At 33.0% G+C, this 16135-nt stretch overlaps 1 protein-coding gene across 2 annotated transcripts in view; it reads right to left on the bottom strand.

Moving 5' to 3' along the window:
• The window catches only part of LOC131146438 (rhodanese-like domain-containing protein 11, chloroplastic), a 35478-nt gene extending 30316 nt beyond the window's left edge, over positions 1 to 5162 (bottom strand). The window contains exons 1-2 of one of the 2 annotated variants that reach the window (XM_058096048.1): positions 4708 to 5162; positions 4497 to 4592 (exon numbers count right to left, since the gene is read on the bottom strand). In XM_058096048.1, coding sequence (XP_057952031.1) covers positions 4497 to 4592; positions 4708 to 4848 — 237 coding nt within the window. In that variant the 5' untranslated portion in view covers positions 4849 to 5162. The remainder of the gene's footprint in view (positions 1 to 4496; positions 4593 to 4707) is intronic. The other variant, XM_058096049.1, reaches the window with a different exon arrangement.
• Between the last annotated feature and the right edge of the window lie 10973 nt (positions 5163 to 16135).

The following is a 16135-nucleotide window of genomic DNA, read 5'->3' as shown; positions in this document are numbered from 1 at the left end:
GCCCTGTATATATGAAATTGTTTCTTCAATGCAAACCACAACTCAAATTCCAAACAACTTAGAATTTAAATAAACTCTTAGTTAATTTTTCTTTGGGTATTAACCAACCAACGTACTTCCTTTTGAAGTTTCCGCAAAAGTTTGATCAACCAACATACTCCCTTTCGGTTTCTACAATCCCAAATCAAAATTGAACCTTAAGTTTATTTTAACTTCCAAATTACGTAGTTTGTATGATTACCAATTAAACCATCCACGCAATTTAAATATGCTAAAAATAAAGAGTAAGGGAAAGAACGAGTGAGACCGAGATTTTTACAAGGTTCGGCTTCTACCCAGCCTATGTCCTCGCCTTTGGCAAACCACCAAAGGATTCACTAAACATGTTCCTTTATCGTACGGAACAACACCTTTATACACTCTTTCAGTAGGCTAGAGCCCGCCTCTCCAAACGATGTACCCTCGTTCAGTCACTCCTTCAATTAGGCTAGAGTCCGCCTCTCTAAGCGATAGCCAACGATCCAAACAATCCTTGCGTCAATCTACAAGAAAAGCAAAAATAATTTCTATGTACAAGAAACACTCTCTAAAAAGAGCATGTTAGTACAAGTTCAGTACTATATACTTCAATGAATAAAATATCAATATGAAATAAAATGAAACTCAAGTGTAGAATTAACCAATATCCTTCTTAGATGAGGATTAACAATAGGAATTCAAAGGAGGAAGGATCAGCACTTCAGAATATCTCAGTAAAAGAGTTTTACAATGAGTGAGCAAGAGAACTTTGTAAGAGCAAGAGTGCTTTCAACTTCTCAATCAGATTTTTTCAATTCTTGGTTTATTTTGATTTGCAAAACCATGTATTTATAGGCTTTCAAAAGGGTTTTCGTGTTATCCAAGTTTACTTAGAGTATTTCCCAAGTTTTTAGAAAATTTGGGGCACAAGCAACTGATATTTAAAAAATAAAACTTTTGAAAAATTTGCCCATTAACAGTGTTCAGACGACTGAACCTTCGAGGTCAGTCTTCTGAAGTTCCCTCTCCTTTGAAAAATTTGAACTAGATACAGGGTTAGACGACTGAGGTCAAGGATCAGACAACTGAAGTGCTTGGTTCAGACAACCTAAGTCAGAGTTCAGTCTTCTGGGGTGCTTCTGCCAGTTTCTGTCTTTCACCAATCATTCTTCAAACGACTGAACATATTCTTCAGACGTCTAAAGTTCAGTCTTCTGAAGTTCTTGTTTTCTGATTTTTTCCATTTCCATTTTAAAAATTATTTTGCACTCTTTCTTTATTCTTTTATAAAACATTTTCCAGGGATTTTAAATAGGTCTCTAAGTCATGTAATTCCCTTAAAGAGCTTCAAAATATTTCAAACGATATTTAAACATTAAAGTACTTACATAAAGACTTCTAAGACTTTTCACATTCTAGGTACTTGAGTCTTCATGCTTTGTCTTTATTTGAGCTTTCTTCGCTTTGCTTTTTTTTTTACTCTTTTGACTTCTAACTTGACTTTGGCTTTCAACAAATCATCAATGTCCTCATTTTCTTCATGCTTTAAAATATCATCTTTAAATCCATGTTTTGACTCTTTTAAACTTCATTTGATCTTTGTGACCACTTTGACCTTACTTTCTCATATATGAGCCCTGAAATCATTACTCACACAAATATGTTAAGTTCCACTTGTTTGTTAGCATCAAAATAAGATTTTAAACCTTGTAAGGCCAACATGGTCTAATACACTCTCCACCATTATCTAAGCACACACATTTCACCTTCTTTCCAGTCTCCCTTTCAACTTTAACCTGAAAATGCTTAAACACATCTAAAGCTTGATCTTTAGTCTTCAAAGTGTAAGCCCAAACTTTTCTTGAACAATCATCAATAAAAGTAACAAAATAAAGTACACCACCATGAGATTTAACTTTCAAAGGACCACATACATCAGAATGTATCAAATCTAGAACATTAGATTTTTTAGTAACAAACTTTGTACGAAAAGGAGCTCTATGTTGCTTACCGGTCAAACAATGAACACAAGCTTTAAGAGAAGTACCTTTCATCGCAGGTAGGAATTTCTTTTTGAACAAAAACTGCTTTCCTTTTTCACTCATGTGCCCAAGCCGTTTATGCCACAAATCGGTGGAAGAGTGACTCCCAATTGCATTCACAATACCATTACTAATTTTTCCTTGCATCATATAGAGTGTACCAGTCTTCTTGCCTTTAGCCACCACCAAATTACCCTTTGTGAACTTCTATTTTCCATCACCAAAATGGTTGTCAAACCCATCATCATCAAGCTTTCCAGTAGATATCAAATTTAGCCGAATGTCGGGCACATGTCTCATATCTTTGAACACCAACTTACATCTAAGATTTGTTTCCATACAAACATTTCCTATGCCAACAATTTTTGACAAACCTTCATTTCCCATCTGATCAACTCCATAATTTCCTTTGAAATAAGAAGTGAAGAAATCTTCCGAAGAAGTGACATGGAATGACGCACCGGAATCAATAACCCAATCAGTCTCTTGACTTGTCAAATTAATGCAACTTTTATCACAAACAACCATAAGATCACCATCAAATGCAACTGAAGTTGTGTCTTCATGCTTTTTCTCAAAAATTTTCTCTTTGTTTTGCTACCTAAATTTCAATTTTTTACACTCCACTTCATATGCCCCTTTTTATGACAATAGTGGCACTCAATATCTTTTTTCGAAATTGAGCTGGACCGGCCTCTTGATTTATCATTGCAGTGAAAATATTTGCTTTTACTTCTGCCTCTCCCCTGGTTTTCTATCACAAGTGCCTCTAAATGAGAAGAGTCAACTGATTTTCTTCTAATTTCTTCATTCAACAAGCTGCTAGTTACTTGGTTCATAGACAATTTCATCGGGAGCCGAATTACTAACTTTCACAACCAAAGTTTCCCAATTTTTCGACAAAGAGCTAAGAAGCATTAAGGCCTGCAATTTATCATCAAAATCTATTTTCATAGTAGCAAGTATTGATAATATTTTTCATCACATTCAAATGCTCGGTAATAAAACCGTCATCTTTATATTTCAAGTTCACCAATTTTCGGAAAAGAAAAGTTTTATTTGTAGCCGACTTTCTATCATAAAGACTCTCTAATGTTTTCCACAATTCATGTGCCGAAGTTTCGGTAGAAACATGATGACAAACACTATCATCAATCCATTGTTGGATAACACCAACGGTTTTCCTATTAAGACTATTCCACTTATCATTACTCATGTCTTTAGGCTTTCGGCTATCACCCTCAATAGGTCCATCCAAATCTTTGTAAAATAAAAGATCTTATATTTTTGTTTTCCAAGTTACCCAATTGTTTCCATTGAAACTAATCATACGGCCAACATTACCACCCATGAATTACACAAATTTAATTAGTCCAAATAACACGGCTTTGATACCACTTGTTGGGAAAAATATTATACATGAACAAATTCCCACAAGTAAATCAATGGAGTAATGCAAATAATAAATATGACCGAAAATAGAATTACAATATGATGATTCGCCACTTTAAACAAATAAAAAAAATATATGTTGTGTGAACAATATTGAATTCAATCTTTGGATGGTTAGGTTCAGCATTCTAGAACAAAACTGTACACCACTTTTTGGACTGTCGGTGCCAGTTCGTGGTTTGCTAGGGTGTTAGCATTTCTTGGTTACTATGGTCTACATACTAATCTACTTCAAAATGAGGAGAGCTTTATTGCATAGCTTCTTGCCAAATGAAAGTAATAAAAGACAAATCAAGAATAAAAAACAGAACTAACTTAAAAACAGAGATGGTGGGCGGAGGTGCACTAAGAGAGCAAAGGAACTGACAACCATTGACCTGTAAGAATTTACTGTTGCAGGATCCATGCACCTTACAAACCCACATTGGATAATGCAAACCTTTCACATGTCAAACCCGAACTATGGCATAGCCCCACTACCCAAGAAAGTGTCTTATTAACTCAAAATAGGATTTAAACATTCAATTTTTTTTCCAAGCAACCCAATCCTCCTATGCTCTGGTAGTCTTTAGGTTAAAAAAGTTTTTTCCTTTTAGAAAAAAAAAAAATGTATTTCCTCAACCCCCTTTCCTGCAAAATCCTTTCTCTAGCCTAGGTGCTTGAGAACCAACAAACTGAAAGAGCATTGACAGAAAAATTCAAGCACCTACCATTTTGTTCCATCAGCATTACTAGTCACTAGACTTATTACCCAGGCATCACATGCTCTACACAGGGCACAATGCAGGTGAATACTACAGCTAGATAGGGTGATGCCTAAAATTGCCTAAGCAACTTTGACTCCACACGCACTACCCAATGCACCTAAAATCTATGAGTTCTGGATCATCTCATATCATAACCAAAACCATATAAAGGATATTAGTCGGCAAAATTATCCACGGTTAAGAAAATACCATATTAGATGTGTGGTTGAGAAAATACCAGAGCCTCCCATCTCTTCCGAGCTGCAGTCATATCCTTCATTTGCTTCAGCTCGTACTCTTCTTCATCAACCCTCATCCTAATAACACCTGAATGCTAAACAATAGTAACAATAAAGAGAACCCAATTCAGAAAACAAGCTACACAGCAATAGCAGAAAGACAAAATAAATCCCCTTTACCAAACCCGGAAAATTGGAAATTTTGCATACCTTGTGGTGAATTCCATTAATGGGTCTAAATTTCAGAGAAGATGGCTCAGAAAGGTTGAGGTGATAATAGGTTCTCCCTTTGATAAAGGTGGAACGCGAACAGGGAAGTGTGCTGAGAGGTAGAAGTCCCAAAGCTTCCATTGTTGAGACCCTGGAAACTCGGGGATGCTAATGCTATTGCTTATCCAATGCCATCTGTCGTCTGCCCGACTGCCCAGAACCCCTCGACCGAGTTTGGACGTCTCGGCTGGCCTGATAATCGGTTTTTTTAAATAAAATTATAATACAAATTATAAATTTTAGGAAATAAATATTTGATGTAGATCTTTCCCTCAAAATTATTTATTATTATGCCAGACATGCATGGAAAAGGAATAAGTTTGAGTATTCGCGTAATCGTAAGAGTAACTGTGCTTCGTTTTAGAGGGTGATCTTTTACTTCCGTTTGGTGTGAATCAAAACGGTCCAAAGGGCTTGTTCGATGTTAGAATTGTAAATTATTTTTAAAACAATTATAATTTTTATAAAATAAAAGTTCTTGTAAAACATAACAAAAAAAGTTACAAAGAAAACTAATATGGATGTATTAATTGTGTATAAAAAATTAACACTTGTTTGTTGTTAATTAAAACTTAATTTTTGTTTAAATATTTACAACACTTATCTTAATATTAGTCATTTGAAGAAAATATTGACCACGAAACTAAGTTTATTGAATATCTATTCTCAATAATATTTATTTTTAAGAATAATATTTTGCATATTGAACAAGGGAGAGATACGATTTCTCGGTGTCAATTTCTCTTCTTTTTTTTAATTTTTTTCTGCTATGTCATGTTATAAATTCATAAAAGAATTTTGCATTGACATTTCTTTTATAATGGCAATACATATTCTTTTCTAAATTATTGGATTCTTATATTGTAATTTTTTTATTCCCAAAAACTAGCATGAAAGAATGTATTTTTTTATATTACATCGGGCACAAGAAAAGCAGTTATAATGATCCCAAAATTAATATGTGAGTTAGTGTGATCCTAAAAAAATAAAAAATAAAAAATTAATGATTAATTGATTAATTAAATGACATAATAAAATAAATAGTATAATATATATAGATTACGTGATAGGATATATAAATATATATATATAGATATACACACACATATATATACATATATATAACAAAAAAAACAAACCTAAATATATATATATATATATATATATATATATTTGAATCTTCCAAAAGAAGATTCAATTCAATCAGAATTGAATTGCAGAGGAGGACGTCTCTTTCTCATTTTCTCTCTCCTCAAACCTTCACTCTCTCTTTCTAGATTATTTTTTCATCCATATATGTGTATATATATATATATATATATTTGAATCTTCCGAAAAAGATTCAATTCAATCATAATTGAATTGCAGAGGCTCAGGACGTCTCTTTCTCATCTTCTCTCTCCTCAAACCTTCACTCTCTCTTTCTAGATTATTTTTTCATCCGTAACCAAATCGAAAAGCGAACACCACCACGAGATCCCGGCTTCGATCTTTAACAAGTTAATCGGAGCAGATTTTAAGTTTGAACTTCCTAAGTATCACTCCAAGGGTAAGATAAGGGTAATAAATTATATTAGAAATGTTTATAATTTAACCAATTAAATTGTAATATGAGATTAAAGGAATTATATATATATATATATATATATATTTCTGAATATTCTGACATATGGAAATTAGATTTTAGGTTATTATTATTATTATTAGTTAGTTAGTTAAACTGGTATTTGTGAGCTTAGGGATTTTTATAGTAATTATATTTCAAAATTTAACTGATTTAATTAAAGTATTTGATTTTTGGATTATTGTAATAGATTTTCTAAATGATTTGACCGGTTAAAATTATTGGTTTGATTTATTATATATATTTTGTAAAAGAATTAAAGTGAGTAGGTTTGGTTATCTCTGTTTTCCTATTAAATACATATTTTGAGTTAGATAAATTGTGGAGATTATTAAACCTGTATTTTCAGTCAAACAGATATTGAAAATAAATGATCGGTTTTCCAATAGTTTATATAATTATGAGAAACACTCAAATCGTGTGGTATGAGAAATAATATTATTATTTAATTAAAGTTGTGAACTTTTAGTATGATATATTGATATATTGAAATGTGTGGGTATTATACTATTTTTGGAATTGTAGAAAAGAAAGAAAAGTATGTTGTAGACACCCCATTTTTTCTCATGTCCAATATAACAAAAGTTGTTATTATTATTATTATTTCTATTATCTTTATTATTATTTTTACTATTATTATAATTATTTTTCTTATCTTACTTTATTATTATTATTATTATTTTATTTTTATTTTTATTGTAATCATCATTATCTTATTAATTATTATTTTACCACTACTATTATAATTATCATTATTATTAATATTTACCATCGCTATTATTATTATTAATGTGATTATTATTATTATCTTAATTATTACTTTATTATTATTATTATTATTATTATTATTATTATTATTTAGTATAATAAATAAAAAAATGAGGAAAGAAAAGAAAAAAGGATAAGAGGAGGGGGCGTTGTTTCCTCTGCTTTGCCTCTCCCAGCTCTTCTCCTCTCTCTGTTTCCGCTCTCAACCTCCCTCTACACGGCCGTTGCAACATCAGACAGCAACCACAACCTCCTCTGCTCTAGACGAGCCTCTGCAGCAGTCCAGCCCCGGCAACCTTCGCGACCACTGCTGCAACACCAGACAACGACCACGATCTACTCTACTTCAGATGAGCCTCTGCAGCAGTCCAACCCCAGTAACCTCCTCGACCATCACAGCAACACCATCCCCACAATCGCTGAGACAAACAACCTTCAACCATCGGCTTCCTGCAGCAGAGCACCTTCTCCGCCCACTCTAGCAGCAGTTCTACTTGGCCAGCTGGCCACACAATCCAACCAAGGAGACCTCTGCCAACAACCTTTTCAGTCCAGAGCTCCTCCACAGCAGCCATAGCCAGCACTTCTCCAGCCTCACAGCATTCCAATAAAACAGAGCAGCAGACCCTGCTGTTGCTAAAACCTCCTCCGACGGTACCCTCCCTCGTGAGTCCCCTGTAAGTATACTCACACACACATGCACACAGCAAGCCCACACATACTGGTATTTTCTTAGCTTATTATCCTATTAATATATATTAAAACCTCCCATACTAGTATTTTCCAATAAAAATTTTCTATACAATTTTAAAATTTGGGAGTGTATTTTCTTAAATATTTTCTTAATTTTCATCCCTATGATTTTAATGCTAAGGTATTAGCCTTTGGACTTCACGTACCTTTAGTTATGAGGGAATATATATAGTACATATATTTTTGTATTATTTATTTATTTATTTATTTATACTGCATGTATATTTGTAAATCCACTAATAGAGGAGTAATGTGAAAGATTTTTTAAATTAACTTAGGGATAATTCCAAATTAGTTAGGTACCGTTCGTAAGAACGGGTGCGTAGGGATGGCTCGTACCTTCCCCTCGCATAACCGAACTCCCGACCCCAGTTCTGATAACATAAACTCACTCTACCCCTAACAGGATAGTAATCATGTGTTCTAACCACACTAAAAGGTTAGTGGCGACTCTAATATTCCTATTTTTCTTGAAAATATTAAACCCCATTTTTTATTTCACCGCGCGGGGCACCGCGCTCCGAGACGTCGCGACATATGTCATTCATCCATTCAGGAATGAGTTTTTATATTCATATTTGTAGATTTAACCAAAGTATAACAGAGTAGTGTATATGAAAACAAAGCGTATTTAATAGAGTATAACAGAGTAGAGTATTCCAGATATTATAATTCACAGAATATAGTTGCAAAATATTTATAGTATACAACTTATAATTGCAAAAGTATTAACAACTTACAGTTTATAGTATTTATATAGGTGTGAGTTATAGTTTGCATGTAAAAGTTATTTTTAGTAAAGTATTATATGTATTTTATATTGTGACTGAAATTAAAAATAGCTTCCTAAGAGGGGGGGATGAATTGGCTTTTAAAAAATTTCTTTTAATTCCTTTTAGAATTCTTAAACTTATTTTATTTCTTTTAACCAGTTCGTGACTTATTTGTTTAATTTGTTAAGCACTTAAGAACTTAGTTTCTTTATTTAATTTTTAACCATACAAATATCCAATCATTCAACCAAACCAATCAATTATAATTAGAAAGTAAACAAACAAGCCAATACACAACACTTATGTAATATAACAACTCAAGGTGATTGTTTATATTAGCCAAATTTGAACCAAGCCCTATAATGAATGAAAATTTATGCTTGCTGATGTAAAGCCCTGTATAGATGAATCCAATCACTCTTTCCAAATATTTAGAACTCAAATAAACTCTTGGTAAATTTATCTTTGGGATGTTAACCAAGTAACACACTCCCGTATAGTTTTCGCAAGATATGGTGTAACCAACATACTCCCTTTTGGTTTCCGCAACCCAAATCAAAATTAAACCTTAAGTTTGTTTGATTTTCAAATATACGTAGTTTATATGATTTTCAAATTTAAACCATCCACGCAATTTAAATATGCACTGAAAATAAAGAATAGGGAAAGAGAGAGTGAGACAGAGATTTTTACGAGGTTCGGCTTATACCCAGCCTACGTCCTCGCCTTTGGCAAACCACCAAAGGATTCACTAAACTTGTTCCTTTAACGGGCGGAACAAACCTTTACAACACTCCTTGGTTAAGGCTAGAGCCCGCCTTCTCCAAACAATATCCCCTTGTTCGGTCACTCCTTACATAGGCTAAAGCTCGCCTCTCTAAGCAATGTCTCCTTGCTTAGCCAACGATCCAAACAACCCTTGGAATCGTTAATCTACAAGAAATAATTTAAATAGATGCGTACAAATAATGCTCACACAAAGAGCTGATTAGTACATGTTAGAAACTAATATACTCCAAAATCAAAATATCAAAAGAATGAAGTAAGAAGCTCTATGTGAATATCACTGGATTACTTCTCTTTGATGAGGATCAAGAACTTAAGTCGAATGCTTTAGAGAAGTTGTAAAAGCTCAGAGATTTATCAGAAGTTTCGCAGCAATTCAGAACTTTTGAAATAAAATAGCAAGAGCTTTGAGTGAAAGATATCTTGAAGGAAATTTTCAATGCTTGGTATATTTTGATTCTCATAAACCATGTATATATAGGCTTCAAAAGCACTTTCATTCGTGCTCCCCAAGTTTCCTTAGAGTGCCCTCAAAGTTTCCAAAAATATTAGAGCAAATGTAACACCCCGACCCCGAGGGGCCTGGGATATTAACTTTTTACTACTGATTTACAGCGGAGCAAATAAACTCAATTTTTATTAAACCAGAGCACTAATATTCCATATTACAATCATTTATTTCAAAAGAAGGAAAATTACACAAACATAAATATCTGAAACCATACTAATATTTCTAATCAATCTTTATTTTTCTAATCCCCACCCGCATGCTTGCTAAGCCTGATTCCCGACATGTCCTTCAGAGTTATCTGAAATAAAATATGATTGGGATGAGACGACGCTCAGTAAGTAAATAAGATTATTATTAGTGTGTGGCCAAAATGAGTTTTTAAAGAATTTCGTAAAACAATAATGAATATTATAACTTCAAGACTGCTTTTAGAATAAACATAAATTTAACAATTTCTGCATAAAACTTTTGTCATCAATTTCAACAGTAAATTTTTAAATCATATACTATAACTGCTAAATTAAACTTTAACTTTAAAACTGTAAAAATATTTAATGATAAACATACATATACTTTTCCTTATACGTGTTCCTTAGATCGTCATATAAGCACCAAAATGATCCTTTTCACGTAAACTTACACTTTTCCTTCAAATTATCAGTAACTTTGTACACGTAATTAAATATGTATAAACATATATTATAAAAACCCACCCTTAGGCCTGTTTGCCGTAAGTCATGTTTACCCCCATGACTGGGTTGTGCGGTCCGAAGACTGGACTTAGCTGGCTGGCCGACCAAACTAAATCAACGTACGTAAACTTTAAGTGAGATTTTCCTTATTAAGTCCTGGACTTAAACCAGGTGTGCACTCAGGAGAAATCCACTAACATAAATAACCACTCTGTAAACAGTGTGGGTGCACTCTGATCCGTATAAACTTTAAGCTGCGGGTACCGAGCATCTGTAACTTTGAACTTTCGTTGCCATAAGGGGTTTGAAAATCATCTTATTATCATTTATGCAATTTAAAATAATATCGTGAAAATCTTATCTTTACTCATATTACATAAAAATGTAACGTAGAAATAAACTCATGCCACACAATTTTTGTGTTAAAAATATATATATATAATTTTATTTTTGAATAGAAAGAAATGCTGAAAATTTACCCGAGGGGATTGGAACATTTCTTAACCCAAAAATAGATGCAAGTATATTAAAGATAGAACTGGTATAATTAAATATGCGTGAAAATAAACTCATGAAAATTTTGTGGAACTAATTGACATAATTAAAATTTACGTACAAAATAAGCTCGGGTATGAATTTAAAATAAAAAGAAACTAACATAATCAAAATTTACTTACCTTCTTCTTTTACCGTGTGCTACGAACACAATAATTATCTTTAAGAAATGAGATCGGAAAAAGTGGGTGATTGATAATTTATTCAAAAATTCTCTCTCCACCACAAATTCTTTCACTCACTAATCCTTCTCTTCCTTGGAAAATTGTTGTGAAAAATGAAGGTTGAGAGCTCCCTATTTATAGGAAAATTTTGGGGAAGAAATGGAATTTGTAAAAGTGTGGGGAGATGGGTGAAATTATAATTTTAAAAATTAAAGAATGGGCAAAGGATGGGCAAGGTATGGGTTGAATATGGGATGGGGATGGAGGCCATGTGGGAGTGCTTGCCACCATTCCCATTAAATAAATTCTTAATTAATTACTTACCTAATTAATTAATCAATTAGTTAATTAATTATTTTATTATTTTATTATTTTTCTTAATCATTATTATCATTGTTATTACTTTTAAACTATTTTTAGTATTTATTTATTTTATTATTTATTTTTGAACAAGAATTAAATTTAAATTTTAAAAACTCATGTGGGCCCCACATGGTCTTGTGGGCCCCACACAACTTCGAGACCCGAATGGATCCTACGTAACTCGAATAACTCTTATACGATTTTATGCATCCTACATAGCTTTGAGACTTGTGAAAACCTCCATACGGCTTCGGGACTTATGTGGGCCCCACACAGTCTTGTGGGCCCCGCATAGGATACCTATATTATTATTATTTTATCATATATCTCTACAAATTATATCAGTTAAAACATTATTTTATGTACTTATTTACGTATATAAACAGTGTCTTGTGGCTCCGGGACTCATGTGGACCCCACATAGTATTGTGGGCCCCACATATGATACCTATATTATTATTATCTTAGTATGTATTTCGACAAATTATGTCTGTCAAAACACTATTTTATGTATATATACTTATTTACGTGTACAAATAGTGTCTATCCTGTTTATCCTATGAAATTCCATTTTGACCAGACTGACCTCCAGGGAGCGACTGAGCCGCAATGGTCTCTGAGCACTCGCTAAGACAAGGTCTTTCTTAGGCATCAAATATGGAATCAAGGATCCTACAGAAAAATACTTATATATTGATATTAACTAAATGACCATTTTTATTATTTTATTATTATTGTACTTTAATCATATATATATATATATATATTTTTTTTTGGGTCATCACAATCTCCCCTCCTTGTAAAAATTTCGTCCTCGAAATTTGCTAATTTAAAATGAGTACTGTATAATTGGGTTACACTATTAGAAAGAGTAAATTGATTAACGATTTAACTAAATCTTAGAATAGATTGAGGGTCAATTTAATGAAGTATTTTATTTTGGGAATTGAAATGTGAATCGTTGGTCTAATAGAGGTTGAAATGGAAAAGAAATTCAGAAGATGTGGAAAAAGATAATTATATATATGTATATATATCATACATGTCCTATAAATAAATAAAAATAATAATATACGAGATCTGGCCTTTAGAGCCTTAGATCAACGTCAACATCTATCGCAGTACTAGTGGTGTCACTGCTAACCGCCTGGGTTCTTTCTTGGTAGAATTGACCTCTTATAATGTCGCCGGCTTGGGTCGGAAAAAGGGAGAGGACGCCCATTTGTTCGGCGAAGGAGGAAGAGCTGCTCTCTTCCCGAGTTATTGGTGGCCCGTATATAAGTCTCATTGCGAATCGGATTTCCTTGAAGTGTCGAAGTAGGCCAGCATTATCCGAAACCCTTAGTGTGGTGACTGTGATATTGCCATTGTAAGGGATATGGCTCATTGGTGAGATATTAGTTGTAAGTTTCACAGGCGGAATATTCTCGATAGGGAAGAGGGTTGGAAGAATGGCAGGGGCACTGCTCGGGTCGGTAGTGGCGGAGGAGGTAATATGGAGAATTGATGGGGCAGTTGTTGAGATAGTGGCTTCTCCAACTGATCCCCGCCTACGCCTACGGTTCTCAAACCAAAAGCGTATATTTTTCGGCTCGATTGGACCATACTGTCGGAGTTGTGCTACAAGCAAGATAGTCTGCTCCACTGAAGGGAGTTCCCCTTGACTGCTGTGGAAGGCCTCCTCTAGAATCTCCAGCTGTGCCCTACTGGGTCTCCATCTTTGGTTCGACGATCTAGTGCTGCTCTCAGCAACTTCGGGAGTTGGGTGATTTGGCAACATTTTTGAGTAATGAGACAACCAAGAGAAAAGTTGGGAAGAACTAATCTTTTCAAACCGAAATGTGGTTGCTCAAGATGGTAGAAAACTGTGATGCTTAGAGTTTGAGGAGGGCGTACCCTTTTTATAAGGGAATGGCCGCGTGTTGTGGAAATCGAGAGAGAGTGACGTGTGTCACGGATATCGACCAACGCATTTTGCACAAATCGAGAGAGAACGATAAGTGTCACGAGAATCAAGAGAGGGCGACGCGTGTCATGGATATCAATCAACGCATTTTGCACAAATCAAGGGATAACGATGTGTGTCGTGAGAACCGAGAGGGGGTGACGCGTGTCACAGATATCGATTAACGCGTTTTGCACAAATCGAGGGATAGCGACATGTGTCGCGGAAATTGAGCGAGTGACACGTATTGCAAAATTTGCAAACTCTTGGTTCTTTTTATGTTTTTACATCTTTATTAATGCTTTAACTATAATTAATTTCATCCTTAAATCACCACTTGGGTGGGTGGCCTAGTGGTAAGGAACCGGCCGTGCATCCATGTGATCGCGGGTTCGAGTCCCCACTACGCCCAAGTGGTCTCATGCCCTGACCTTGCTTCGGGGGTAAGTGAGCTATAGCCGATGATTTCCACCCATGAGGCCCCCTTTTTTTTTTTTTTATAACTACAAGAGTACCCCTTTTATATATATATTCCATTAACATTAGTATTATTATTATTATTATTATTATTATTAGATCAAATATATGTTGGGCATGTTTTGCCAATTGATGATTTGACATTGGTTAGTTATTTGAAAGAAATTAGTAAATTTTTATATTGCTTTCATTAAAAAAATATACATGTATATTTTTTTTTTATATAGAAAATTTTAAGTTGTATTAACTTTTATAAATTTATACAAAATTAAAGGTTTCATCAAAATTTGTACTCCTAAATTAAACTTGGATACTTGATGGAAATTGAATATGTAATGAAAAAAAAAATAAATATATTTAACTTACACATGCTAAGGGATTATATATATATATTGAATTTAACTATATATAATATTTAAATTATATTTAATTCATTATAAATTAATACAAAATTAAAATTAAAGATTTTGCCAAAATATATTTTCCTAAATTAAGTTTGAATGTTCTGTTGATAACTAAATATGTGATGTAAAAAAATATATATATATTCATATCCAACTTATACATGCAAAGAAATTTTGGGTAAATTCAGATTTCATAATAGACCGTTTGTTCATATCTATTTGTATGTGTAGCACTTCTAAATTCAGTAGGGTCTAATGGGTTATTTCTTATATATTAGTGAAAATAACAACAGTGAAAATAATTAAATCTCACATATTATTATTATATTTATATATATAAAAATTTAAATTATTAATGCATTTGACAATTAATTATAAATCATTAATATGGGTACATGTTTCTACAAACATAAATAATATATTTAAATTAATTAACGTGTCTTCAATAATACTACTATTTTTCTTAGAGAATTTATAATTATTACCTGTCCTTGGGAGCCTTCACGTAAATCTCATTTCCTCCAATGCTACTATCTTTAGGATCTATTCTTAAATAATGATCAAATGTTATTTTAAAATCATAAATCTATTATTAACGTATAATAATATAACAAACTAAAATAAATATTTTAAACTACCCAATCCTACCCAAATAATGTTTTATATCTAAGCTTTAGTAAAATTTATATATTAGAGTATGTAGAACTTATATCCTATGCTCTGGTAAATTATTTCTTAAAGTCTACAGAATCTATAACCTATTGCTCTGATACCAAATGTAACACCCCGACCCCGAGGGGCCTGGGATATTAACTTTTTACTACTGATTTACAGCGGAAGCAAATAAACTCAATTTTTATTAAACCAGAGCACTAATATTCCATATTACAATCATTTATTTCAAAAGAAGGAAAATTACACAAACATAAATATCTGAAACCATACTAATATTTCTAATCAATCTTTATTTTTCTAATCCCCACCCGCATGCTTGCTAAGCCTGATTCCCGACATGTCCTTCAGAGTTATCTGAAATAAAATATGATTGGGATGAGACGACGCTCAGTAAGTAAATAAGATTATTATTAGTGTGTGGCCAAAATGAGTTTTTAAAGAATTTCGTAAAACAATAATGAATATTATAACTTCAAGACTGCTTTTAGAATAAACATAAATTTAACAATTTCTGCATAAAACTTTTGTCATCAATTTCAACAGTAAATTTTTAAATCATATACTATAACTGCTAAATTAAACTTTTAACTTTAAAACTGTAAAAATATTTAATGATAAACATACATATACTTTTCCTTATACGTGTTCCTTAGATCGTCATATAAGCACCAAAATGATCCTTTTCACGTAAACTTACACTTTTCCTTCAAATTATCAGTAACTTTGTACACGTAATTAAATATGTATAAACATATATTATAAAAACCCACCCTTAGGCCTGTTTGCCGTAAGTCATGTTTACCCCCATGACTGGGTTGTGCGGTCCGAAGACTGGACTTAGCTGGCTGGCCGACCAAACTAAATCAACGTACGTAAAC

This window comes from Malania oleifera, chromosome 13 (assembly GCF_029873635.1).
Source record: "Malania oleifera isolate guangnan ecotype guangnan chromosome 13, ASM2987363v1, whole genome shotgun sequence".
NCBI lineage: Eukaryota > Viridiplantae > Streptophyta > Magnoliopsida > Santalales > Ximeniaceae > Malania > Malania oleifera.
This window is presented reverse-complemented; position numbering and strand designations above follow the sequence as displayed.